Source organism: Anolis sagrei, chromosome 2 (genome assembly GCF_037176765.1).
Source record: "Anolis sagrei isolate rAnoSag1 chromosome 2, rAnoSag1.mat, whole genome shotgun sequence".
NCBI lineage: Eukaryota > Metazoa > Chordata > Lepidosauria > Squamata > Dactyloidae > Anolis > Anolis sagrei.
In genome coordinates, this window is record NC_090022.1 from 240410377 (window position 1) to 240424040 (window position 13664).

Here is a 13664-nt window from a genome sequence, read left to right on the forward strand (position 1 = left end):
AAAAAAACAAGATTTCTTGGAAACTTGTGTGCCTGCATTCCACCTGGCCAATGGCAACACACTTGGGAGGGGAATTCAGAATTTTTTATGATTAAAATATAATATTCGACTAGAAAATGGTATGAGCCTGGTTTTAATTTAATATGTTGCAATAGGTTGCCCATGAAGAACAATAAAATTTCTCTGTATCTAAGGTGGGGATGTTTCAAGATGATTTGCAAGCATGGCCCCACCACCCATGTAGCCAAACCATTTAGCCAAATAAGGCTTATGTCTCTCTCTTCCTCTGTTCAAGTAAGACAACTTTCAAGTCATAACCGAAATTCAGACTGTTCTCCTACCTTTCTGTATGATTTCAAGATAAAGTGGCTGCCAATAATTAAGTGTATAATCTTTCATGCAAGTTCCCATTTGGCAATTTAAAAATACCCCAGTTGGAAACACTCCTGACAAATAATGACTTTTGTCCCCAAAACTTTTGTTTGCAGTTTAGACACTTTATGTATTTACTTCAATTATAAACAAGAAGTTAATCTTTCACACAATATTGTTAGGATCATATAAATATAAAAGCTTTTTTTAAAAAAAAAATCAGTCTTCAAATACAATTTTTTTGCCTTGGAATGCTGTAATTTGAGATACTTGTTCTCGACGTTTTCTGCTTGCCTCCCATGAAGGATGAAGGGCTTGCTCCAATTGTTTCTTCCCTGTATCTTGCCTCATACTTAAACTTTTGTGCTTGTGTTTCTGTGGATGACTTTTTTCAAAAGCTGTGAAAGAATGAAAGACAATAATTAGAAGATTTCCTTAAAGTTTGTCTAAAATTTAAGTTTTTTCTGTATTATTTCTTGTGTGTGATCTCCCTGTCTCCGTTCATACACATACCAAAAAGATTTGTTGTGTTCCCCCAAGTAGGTGCCCTACACTAAACCTGTCACTTGGTTTTTTCGAAAGATTTGTTCAGAGGGTAGTTGCCTTTGTCTTCCTTTGCCCAAGGTCACTTTAGGTTTTCAGTCAAGCAGGGATGTGAAATATTGTCTCAAAAATTGTAGTTTAATGCTCAAAGTGTCCCCAGTGGCACAATGGGTTAAACCAGTGGTTCTCAACCTATGGGTCCCCAGATGTTTAAGCCTACAACTCTCAAAAATCCCAGCCAGTTTACTAGCTGTTAGGATTTCTGGAAGTTGAAGGCCAAAACATCTGGGGACCCACAGGTTTAGAATCACTGGGTTAAACTCTTGTGATGACAGGACTGCTGACCGACAGGTCAGCGGTTTGAATACGAGGAGAGCGGGTTGATCTCCCTCTCTCAGCTCCAGCTCCCCATGTAGGGATATGAGAGAAGCCTCCCACAAGGATGGCAAAACATCAAACATTTGGGTGACTCCTGGGCAGCATCTTTGCAGATGGCCAATTCTCTCACACCAGAAGCGACTTGCAGTTTCTCAAGTCGCTCCTAACTCGAGAAAAAAATGCTCAAACTGCTACACTATTCTGATTCTCACCAAATAACTTATTTTTAATGTAAAAACATAATCTTCCAAGACATAATGCAAATGTCTTAAGAAATACATCTTTAAAATAATGGAGTCACATGGATTTTCTAAGCACATTTTTCTGTTGGAATATACACTTCCTGAGTTATATGACACAGACAAATACATTTTTTCTTGGGCAAAGTTCAATTTTCAAGAAATACTTTAACACAACTAAGCTCCAATAGAATTGACACATTCCTGCCAAACACATACATTTATATTAGAAAAAATGTGGTTTACTCAAGAGAATGTATGTGCAAGATCCCATTTTAATATCACTAAACTTGGAACTATTTTACTTTTGAAAATAGGATTAATAATAGGGTAGCACATTATTTTACAAGCAACTACCATAATCAGGATGGAAAGTAAACTACACAGGCCTCCTACAGTGTATCTCAAAATTTTGAAATGTGAATAATGACAAAGATTGAGACCAACAGCAGCACTTAAAAAAAGAAGATTTAATCAATCTGAAAAATGATTACCACATCGTTAGTACAAATGAGGTATTACTTTTGTTATTCCACAAAGCCAAGCAGCAAGAGAAATGAGACTTACTAGATTTATTTCTGGGAAGATTGTTTCTAGAAGTTCTACAAAATAGAAGTGATTTGATTAGATAGTGTAGGAAAAAACATCCTAACACATTTTCCTTTTAAACGTACGTTTACATCAACAAACGTTTGATAACTGAAACCATAAAATGAACCTCAATCATATCTAAGCATTCAAGGGTTGTTTATTTAACTGCGCTCGCATAGTCACAATGAGCTTTGTGGCTTTTCCTGAATTCTTGACATAAGATTTGCATGGCTAGACTGCATTCTTCTTAAGTCTGTGAGTAATGCTTAATGTACTAGTTCTTCTAGGAAAGTCTCAATATAAAAACTGATTCAACACATACAGTATGAAAACATTTGACCCGAGTGACTAAAGCAACAGTTCCTACACTGAATCAGATATAACCTTTATATGATAATTTTGCTACAATATTCCATACACTGCTGACTCTCTCGACTAGCTTAATGCAATGCATTTTATGAGGGTTTGCCTCTGAAGTCTACTCAGAAGCTGCTGGTAGTGCCAAATGAAGCAGCTAAATTCCTGACCAGAACACCAAATATAAATCACACACCAGCTTTATAGGAATTATGCGACTTCACATCGCTTGTTGACTTTTGGTGCTCACAAAAACTGCATAGGGTTTTCTTAGGCAAGTAATACTCAAAGGTGGTTTTGCCAGTTCCTTCCTCTGCAATATAGTCTACAATGCCTGGTATTTGCTGGTGGTCTTCCATTTAAGTACTGACCCTAGTTAGCTTCCAAGATCAGACAGGATCTGGTGCCTTTGGTACTTAGGCCATAAAAGAACAACAGTGGCTACCATTGCACTTCTGGTTTAAGATCCTGTATGAACCTTATGAATTCAAATTCCTAAACCACTAGGAACCTCAATACTCGAAGAAATGGTTCTCCCTACATACACTTACCTTAGATCTTAGGTCTGCTGGAGGGCCCTACCTCTGTGTCCCATCAGACAGAAAAAATATGTTGTGAGAGCATATGGCAGCTGCCCTTTCCTGTTGTGGCTGTCAATTATGGAATGACCTCTCCTAGTAGTCTGACTGGAACTCAAACAGCTGTCATTAAGATGCCAAGTTAAAACCCATCTGCTTTGGGGGCATGGTTAGCTTTGCCCAAATACGCTTTTAGCCTTTACATTATTTTACTGTTTTTAATTTTTTTAACTACAGTCTTCAAATTGTTGGAGCAGGATACATACATATATGAAAACAGCCATGCTCCAGCAAAGGTACATTTCTGCTGACATTCAGGTACAAACATGGATGTGACTTTATACCAGAGGGATATGACACACTTATATTAGCATTATTTGTTCAGAATGTCTTGTTTTCTTTTTCTGCCATCTCATCACATAAATGTAGTCTCATTGTAAATGGGTGGACTACCATTTTTTGTTCATTTCTGCTTTAAGCGGGTAGGGCACAAATTAGTGTTTGATTCTTCTTTGCCTTTAAAAACTTTTTTCAAGACATGGTGGAGGGAAAAAGGAAAGACATGGGATTTTATCATGAGTGGGATCAGCAGTATACACCAACTCTCCTCAATCACACTCTGCTGAAAGAGTGAACTAAAACTATTTGCCTCCCAAAAAGTTATGAAGTCTCTCAAGATTCGTAAAATGCTTCCTTCTAGTTAACTATCACTCATTAAGAGTCCAAGTCTCAAACTTTGCCCAAAAGTTTACTATTTACTATTTTACTACTGGTATGCACCAGTTGTATTAAGAAGATTAAAGAAAAAACCCTTACCTTGTCACATTTTTGGATTTGTCTGAATTAGACAACGAACAGCAAAATACAGAATCGAGATTTGCTGTTTTTGACCTCTGAGAGCTGTGTTTTGTGTCTGTGTCTGTGTCCTGTACCATACCAGACTTCTTTAACATAATTCCTTTTTTCTCTTCTCTAGGTAAGGAGGTATCAGCCATTGCCCTCTTTTTTGTTCTTTTTACTTTCCCAATGAAGAAATCATCATTACTGTCACTCTCCTCGGAGCCAGAAGACTGATTATAGAACCTCTCTTCGGTGCTGTCATCAAAATATTCCTTCTCAGTTCCACTTTCCTCACTTTGACTTTCATCACTATCAGATTCATCTGCCCTGCTGTGGAGATCACCCAAACACTTCTCTCCTTCTGGACAGATTGTGTGATCTGTTTGAACGTGATGAGCTAATTTAGGATGTTCTCCATCTTGCAGCGGGAAATCATCCACAGGACACTGTTGCTCAGTGTCTGCTTTTTTCTGTACTTCTAACACGCTAATTTGCTCCTTTCCCATGACAGTTCTTGGCTTCTCTTTCACCTTTATTTTGTCTTGGTGTTCAGCTTGCTTAAATGTTTTGTTATGTTCCCTATTGCTGGAATGTTGGGTCTCCTCAGGTTGTTTGGTAAACTGTTCTTCCGATTTATGTTCTTCTGAAGAAACAGTTCTGGGTGGTTTCAGTCTTGCATCCTTAAAGGCTTTTACAGCAGCTGGAAAAACAGTGTTTTTTAAAATACAGCAGTGCAGTAGCTATGCTAAAATATAACATAAATATCGTAATAATAATGACATCATGGAATGTGCTAACTATATTTTGAGAAGATAAACCCTAGAATAATAGTAGCTTACTTCCATGTTCTAATGTTGGCATCCAAAATTTAAAATATTTCAGGTAATATGGTAGTGAAAATACCTGTCTGAAATGTTGAGGAGCTTCTAGCATTCAGAGTATGTTGCAGTGATACATACAGACCAAGCAAAGTGACTTTGGTCTCCATGGGGGATCCTGGAATCAAACCCAGTGGATATCAAGGGACCAGTGTAATAGCATTTTATGACTCAGAAAAAACCTACAAATACATGGATTAGTACAAGTCCAGGCATCGGTGGATATATTGTTTTTCTTCAAGATTGTTCTGTTCTCTTTCCTAATGATCTCAGATAAACACAATGCAAAATATTTGGTCTCCATGACTATGGCAAATGCTCAGTAACTACTAGATGTATAGTTTTAAACAGTTTTAAAACCGGAAAAAAGATCGGAATATAAATAGATTAGGTGGCCTAATTTTGGCTTACCTTTAATATCAGCAATTTTTTTCTTCAGTAGTGGGTGAGCTGACAATCGAGCAATTGCTCTGTCTTTTGCTGTACAATTGGGCTGTGAAGGAAAAAAAAAAGCAAATTATCTTGGAGAGAATAAATAATGATGCTGTATCACCAACTACAGTCCATAAAATCTCACTCACTGATCCAAGCAATAGTCAACTTTGACACAAATAATACTAAAATGAATTACCTACACAGCATCTTTCGTATTTATACCATATATAGTTATGAATAAGACGACCTCATATATAATTTGAGACCAGTTTTGGGGCCAAAATTGTGGATTTTGATATGACTTGTGAATAAGTTGAGGGCCACTCTGAGAAGAAGGGAAAGTACCATTCAGAGTATGTTGTAGTGATCCATACAGACTAGAGCATAACAACGTATTATTGTTATGTTCAGGCACTGGATGTGTTTGCCTTTTATAATTGGAATTTGTCCTGAGTTCCTTCGGGGAGATATAGTGGAAACATATTTGTTATGAAGCCACATTGTTTTTTAGACAGATAATTGAAAATATATTTCAATCTGTATGCATTCAGTTAAGAAATATGTCCCATCTCATTTGTAAGATACTTTGTTTGTTTTTTAATCTCACCTGTTCAAGATAAAGTATCTTGTTTTTCATATTCATTACTTCGAATAAAAGTTTATAGACTGAAAAAAAATCTTACTGGTATTTCTTGTTGTCTTCTAAACATGTCTATCCATATTCCTGATTCTGTGAATATATGGAAGAACTGTGTAGCATTTATGTTTAAGAACTTAGCCTATACGCTGATGTATTAGTGTAGAAATTAGTGGGGTGACTTATCCATGGGCCAATGTAAGTACTGTATATCCCCTTCTATGTGGTGAAAAGTAAGAGCTTAGTCCAACCCAAAATAATCTAAAAGAAGCATTGACCCACTCTCCTCTCAACCATGGTGCCACTTCTGATCTTGTTGAATTCCTGGACAGAGAAATAATGGTGACTGCCAGGGGCAGATGGCCTCTGAGTTGGCAATGATGATGATGATAATAATAGTAACAACAACAAAAAATTATTTATATTCTACCCTATCTCCCCGAAGGGACTCAGATTCCAATCATAAAAGGCAAACATCCAGTGCGTGAACATAACAACAATAATGTTTAGTTGTTTCTGACTATTGTAGAATTTGACAAATAATAATATAGGTATTATCATACTGTACTTGAAAAGCTGTAATGTACTGTACTCAGTCTGTTATTATATGGCATTTTTCTACTGATATCCAAATGCTATACTAATGACTAAACTGCTTTGGGACTGAAAATGAAACAAACAGTATTTAATTTAAAAGACCATATAAAATACTAGTTTATATTTGAAATATAGTGAATAAGAAGTAAATCAATCTTTGCATGTATTTAAATGCCAAATGCCAATGCCTGAAGATTTAAAATATTTGCTGGAGTGACAGCGGAGTTTGACCACATCCAGATGGTTGCTGCCTATTTTCCTTTTCTAAGGAAAGCAAATGTCTTTCATCAGTAGGAGAACCACAATAAACAGGCATTTTGGACATGGGCAAACCTTTTGACCCAGGAATTCATTTACTTCATCCATAGGTGAAAAAAGTTCACGCATACGTCTTCATAAACATGACATTATAGTGTCAAAACAAAAATTCCATAAACAGCTTCCTTTTCTGCAGGAGTTCCAGATGGTAGCCAAAAAGAAGCACATTCCATGGATTATCCCCCATCTCACACAATTCCTCCTAAGATTTCTACTAAGTAATAAATGCTCTTTATGTGACAAGGCAATGAATTTGATAGATACATAGATACATTCCCTAAAAGTAATGAAACATGGAACCATTCATAGGTCTTCCATATGGTGTTTATGTGTACATCTGAACTTTGTTATTACAGGATAACCACACCTGGCAAAGGCAGGAACAGAGTCATAAGAAATAAGGGGCAGTGTGTAAAACATCCAGATCAGATATTATTGAGTCTGTCCATCTGTAGAGTGGCATCTTTCAATGAAGTGGATTCTTTTCCTCTCTGGAACCCAATGTGTTTCCAAAATCTGTTCTGATGGTTTGTAGATTATTTCAGGGAACATAGAGAACTGTATCAGGAAAGAAACACCAGGACACACTTCTGGAAGGTTTCTGAGCCATTTCTGTTGATGTCTCAAGACTGAATGTGTACCTTTGGCACCGAGGAGGCATTAAGTTAGACATCAAATACTTAAGTCTATGAAAATATTTAAGAGCATAGTTCAAAAGTACAAATGTTTTGAAGATCACAAAGATGAATCATTTGCATTACTGGGTCTGAGTTAGGCACTGACAGACAAATCTCACACCTTAATGCAACATTCCCTCATCACCAAAGTTCTCAAAGTAACCACAACCACTTTTGTTTGAACTTAGTATGTGTCTGCCATGGAAATCCATCAGGAAACAGTGGGTTTTTTTTACACACCCACAATAATTTCCATTCCTGAAAGAACTGGGGTATTGTTTAAATTTTATGAATGTTATTCCTATGATAACTTATATTGTACTTTTTGAAGAAATAGTCAATTCACTTCATTTGTTAAGGGTTTGAGACCACCATGAAAGAATAAAGAAATTACTATTTTTTTACCTGAGAGAACACTTACTGAGGAATTTCTAGAGTTTTTAATTTAATTTAAGGCACATTGAAATCAGTTTCAAAGAAGAAAGTGGTTTTGCTGCAAAGATGATTATACAAGAAATGTATAATTCCTCCCAATGGTGATTACAAAAATAACATGGCACTGCGGCACATCAAAGGCTTCATTTCATGTGTTTTGTGAGGGTTTGTTGACTAGCTTCCCCAGTTTTAAGCTAGCTTCGAACAGCATTAAAAAGACAGGTAGATGGGGCCTAGGTTTGGAAATTCCAGTTGGTTCAAAATACAACAGTTAGATTGAATACGAGAACACTCAGGAGTGAGCATATTACACCTATCCTAAAGTCACTTAACTAGTTGCCAATTAGTTTCTGGGCACAGCACAAGGCATTGGTTTTGACCTTTAAGGCCTACATGGTATAGGCCCAGGTTACACAGAGGATGACTGTAGAGACCTATTTTGATCCTCATGTTCTTTAGCAATGATAGCATTGGTCTCTAGATGGAAGACAGTCTCTACAGTCACCTACAGGCCCATCACAAACACCTACACTTGGAAGGCAATCATACGGCCGTGAGTGATAGCCTATGATGATGATGATGACAATGATAGTCTGCTTCTAAAATACTACACAAAAATACTATCAAATAAGAAGAGCAACAATATCAAAGCAACAAGGAGGTCAATTTCCAAGTAAATGACAAAAATTATTTGGGAAAAAAAATGTTTTCATCAGCCTTCATATGCTTCCCATTCAGGGGAGGGGAGAACATTTACTGTGGAATTTACTATCATCAGCTGTATTTTCAAAGGCAGAGAAGCTTTTTAAAGGACTCCTCCTAACTAGTCTCACCAAATGTGCCTCTGCTGATAGTGGAACCAAGATAAAGCCTTTCATGACACAGCCAAAAAATGTGAAAACAGGGAAAACCAAAGTTGTGGCTGGAATCCTTGGTAGATAAGTGTATGTGGTTGAGACTCAAATTAACAAAAGCTTTGTGTTCTAATCTCAACATGCAATTAGGAATAATCTTCAAAGAGATGTAACTGTGTTGTTCAATTCAATAAAAAAAAAAGACCTAGATTCAGAAGAAAGATCAGAAGGCCAAGGAAAAAGAGAACATCTAAGAATGCAAGAAGAGAATGCAACCCTAACAGATCCTGGATAAGGAAGACATTCAACAACAGTAACAGACCACTCCACATGACGAAGAATAATTGGATGATGATTTACTATCTCAAGAACGAGAACCATAAAATACTTTCTCTAAATATAAATGGACTAAATGCGCCAAACAAGAGGGCCATCCTAGTCTCTCTTTGGAGGGAGTTCCAAAGTCTGGGAGCAGGCACAGAAAACGTCCTCTCCCTTGTTTCCACCAAATGCAATTGAATGGGTGGTGGGACAGAGAGAAAGTCCGTCCCAGATGTTTGTAGATTTCTTTTTTTTTTAATATTATTTTTTTATTTTATAAATCTTATTTACATATAACATATAAGAAGTCACCTCACAAGTACATACATTGACAAATGTACACAGATGAGTGTGTGGGGGCGGGTAACAACATTGGGATAGGGTATGGGTGGAGAAGGGTAGGGGGGGTTGTGGGGGGGGTGGGCGAGGGGTGTGTGTGGGGAAGGTTTGATATAGGGGAGGGGAGTGTTGGTACTTCCAGGTACATCCAAAGGGGTTCCATTTTTTTCCCTCTTTTACTTTGCATATTCGTTATTCACATTAGTAACTTTCAATTCTTCGTTCCAATGTTTTGATTGAGTATTTCATCTCCTCATATGTTTTATTCCTTTGCTCTGGGGAGTCGTCCCCATCCTTATCTGCATTGCCCTAGGTTGTGTTATTTATTTATTTATGTATGTTGTTTTAAATGTCCGCTAAATATATCTCTTTGTTTCTTTCCCTTATAAATTCTATCACTGCACCCCATTCTGTTTTTTGCGGTTTCGTGTAGTTTTGGGAGATTCTTTGGGTCAAGATGTCCATACTTATTACATCCATTATTTTACTGATCCACTGCTCGGTTGTTGGTATCTCTTCAGTTTTCCATCTTTTTGCCAGTACCATCCTAGCTGCTGCTATTAAATTAAAAAAAAATTGTCCTCATTCTTCTCCAACTTCACTTTATGTAAGCCTAATAATAAGGTTTCTGGATTGTGTTCAAGTTTTACCTTTAGTATGTCTTCCATCGCTTTGTGTATTTCTGTCCAATATCTTTTTATTTTTTTACAGTTCCACCACATGTGTATAAGATTGCCTTTCTCCTTCCCACACTTCCAGCATCGGTCTTTCATTTTACCTTTGTTAATTTTTGCTAATATCTCCGGGGTTATATACCATCTAAAGAAAATCTTATACCAACTCTCCTGGAGTTCTATGGCATAGGTATATTTAATTTTCCTTTTCCAGATATCTTCCCAATCTTCTAAGGGTATGGAATGTCCTACATCTTGTGCCCATCTTATCATGTTAGTTTTAATTTGTTCCTTTTCTGTGGCCCATATTAGGAGTTGATTATATATTTTTCTTATTATTTTTGTCTCTGTCGCTAATATTTTATCCCAGAATAGTTTCTTAGTTTCAAAGCCTTGTATTCTATCCGTCTTGAAATTTTCCCTTATTTGATGGTAGTGGAACCACGAGATGTTAGGATCTATCTGTGCCAGTTCTTCTCTTGTCTTTAGTAATACTTCCTGTCCCTTAATCTTTACTAGTTGGTTATATGTTAGCCAGATGTTCCGGGGTATTTCCCTTTTGTGGTATGCTTCATTGGGGGAAAACCACATTGGTGTTTTCTGATGTAGTTTATTTTTGTATTTATTCCAGGTGTGTATTAAGGCTGCTCTTATAGGGTGGTTTTTGAAAAGCTTTTCTTTCCTTTCTCTTTCCCTCCATAGATACGCGTGCCATCCTTGATTTATGTCAAATCCCTCTATTGCTAAGATCTTTTCCTTTCTTAATAGTGCCCAGTCTTTGAGCCAACTTAAGGCTGCAGCGTCATAATATAGTTGCAACTCAGGGAGTGCCAGGCCTCCTCTTTTCTTGTCGTCTATAAGGTTTATCACGCTTATCCTATGTTTTCCGTTGCTCCAGATGAATTTAATGATTTCTTTCTGCCATTTCTTTAGCAACGTATCGGATCTAAGTATCGGGAGGGTTTGGAATATGAAAAGAGCGTCCGGCAGCACATTCATTTTAACAATCGCTATCTTCCCTAACATTGATAAGTTATATTGTGACCATTTAAGTAGTTTATTCTTTAACTCGGACCATTTTTTTTCGTAATTGTTTTTTATCAGCTGGTTATTATTGGGTGTAATTATTACTCCTAGATATTTTACTTTTGTGGTGACTTTTATTCCCGTCCTTTCTTGTAGCTCTTCTTTTTTCTCTCTGTTCATATTTTTGACAATGAGTTGTGTTTTGTCCTTGTTAATTTTCAAGCCTGCCACTTCTCCATATTCCAGATGTTTGTAGATTTCTAACAGGTTCAGAAGTCAAAACAAATGCTATGACATGCTTCCCAGTAGTATTAGACCTGAATTTTATTAACTATTTCTTTGCTCAGATTTTAAGTAAGTCTGCTGATGTTATATGTGAGAAGTTTCTCCAAGCAATTATGCACTATTACATAAAACAAACACAAGACAAGTCATACCATTTTGCAGATAATCTCAAAATCAATTTCTTTTCCAAGTGCCAATTTGGTAACTTGATCCGGTTTTATTTCCTATGGGAAAAATAGGGAGAGAGAAAGTGCTAGTTAATTACCATGATGTTGCTTCATAACAGCAATTAAATCTTTTATTTCTAATCAGGACAGACTGCAACTGACCACACTGAAAAATGATCTCCAAGAGAATGTAAGTAATTTTACACCACACCCACCAGAGTGGACAACTTGGTGAGATGCTAAGGCAGATTTTCTGCACCTAGGATCTCCGAAACCCCTATTGGAATAAAGAAGATTAAAAATAAAACCTAAGGTAGCTGGACATCTATATCTGGTTTTGAAAAAAAATGTTTTACATATTACATAGACTTTTAATCTAGTTATAAGGGGAGAGGGGGGTGCTACCATACTTCTTAGATGTTCCAGGGAATGCACTTAATTTTTCCCATAAAAAAGATTTGAAGCGAGTGGGTAGGAAAGACAAAAAAGAGCCCCTCACAGCTCCATGGCTGCCCTTTGTCCACCTTAATGTAATCACCACTCTTCCCCAACATCTAATCACCATCTTTTCCAACTTCTTCAGTAAATATTGGACCATTCTTTCCTTCCCTCAGCTTTTCAAATATTTAACCTGCACTGCATTCCCAAACATGTAGGCCACAGGTAGAGATGCAAACTAAAACTGCTGGTATAGAAATATATACCTGGGCACACAGAAAACTGGGCGACTTGGAAGGCACTGAGCAGACTGCGCTCTGGCACCATGAGATGCAGAGTCAACCTCAAGAAATGGGGCTACAAAGTGGAATCCACGACATGTGAGTGTAGAGAAGAGCAAACTACAGACCACCTGCTGCAATGCAACCTGAGCCCTGCCACAAGCACAATGGAGGACCTCCTTGCAGCAACACCAGAGGCACTCCAAGTGGCCAGACACTGGTCAAAGGACATTTAAGCAACTACCAAGTTTGCAAACTCTGTTCTGTCCGTTTGTTAAAAAATTGTTAAAAATGTAATACAATTGTCTGGTTGATACTGACACAATAAATAAATAAATAGAAATACAGCTAGCAAATAAATAAATAAATACATACATACATACATACTCAAATAAATAAATAAATACTTGGCATCCAATGGTACCAAATAATTCCCACCTTTGAACACCATAACTATTAATTTCTTTTAAGAAAAATCAGCATGGACAAAGTAGCCCCCCCCCCCCATTTATTTTAAGAAGTTGACATAGTGCCTCGATAATAAAGGAGGAAAATTAGAGGCCTGTACAAAATCTTTCTTCGAAATACACTTTCATTGATGGGCATTATCAAATCCATCCTTATTTCTTTTTTTAAAAAAAATTCTCAGAGCCTCACTTCACAACAAATTAAACATTTTGCTTTCCTACAAAGGCTACTTATGTGGCAAACCATAATAGTTTTATTAATGCATTAGCTATTAACTAAGTAGCATGCCTGCTGGTTCAGGAAATACACAAATTTTCAAATCTGAAAAGTTGATTTAAAGGCATTTCTCCTGACGTTTTGCCTGCATCTATGGCAAGCATCCTCAGAGGTGAGGATGCTTGCCATAGATGTAGGCGAAACGTCAGGAGAAATGCCTCTAGAACATGGCCATATAGCGCAAAAAACCCCACAAGAACTGAATGATTCCAGCCATGAAAACCTTCGACAATACAGTTGATTTAAAATTTGTCTTTAAATAAATTTGATTTTTTCGAACGGTACCACCCATCACTTTAATTATATTCCTGCTTTCTCCCAGGTTGGACTCAACGTAGCTTACAAAGACAGAGGATGTAAGAAAACATAAGTAGTGAAAAACATTCAAAATAAAAAATTAATACAGTACAGCAGAACCAACCAAAATCTTGCTATGAAGCAGGTTAAAAATGGTAAAGCACCAAAAAGTCATGCTTATTAAAATCATTTTCCAAAAGCTTATTAGAAAAGAAACGTCTTAACCTGTTGCCAAAAGGAAAACAAAGGAGCCACCTGAACCTCCCTTGGGAGTGGGCTCCAAAGTGTGGGAACAATCACAGAAAAGTGTTGTTTTTTTTCTCCCACCAGAGACTCTCCCACCAGTGAAGGCAATGGGATAAA

General features: G+C 36.9%; 1 protein-coding gene across 1 annotated transcript in view; it reads right to left on the bottom strand.

Annotated features, from left to right (window-relative positions):
• Positions 1 to 587: 587 nt before the first annotated feature.
• The window catches only part of SRFBP1 (serum response factor binding protein 1), a 41866-nt gene continuing 28789 nt past the window's right edge, over positions 588 to 13664 (bottom strand). The window contains exons 4-8 of the mRNA XM_060761952.2: positions 11527 to 11598; positions 5188 to 5269; positions 3875 to 4598; positions 2100 to 2134; positions 588 to 770 (exon numbers count right to left, since the gene is read on the bottom strand). Of these exons, the coding sequence (XP_060617935.2) occupies positions 592 to 770; positions 2100 to 2134; positions 3875 to 4598; positions 5188 to 5269; positions 11527 to 11598 (1092 nt within the window). The 3' untranslated portion in view covers positions 588 to 591. The remainder of the gene's footprint in view (positions 771 to 2099; positions 2135 to 3874; positions 4599 to 5187; positions 5270 to 11526; positions 11599 to 13664) is intronic.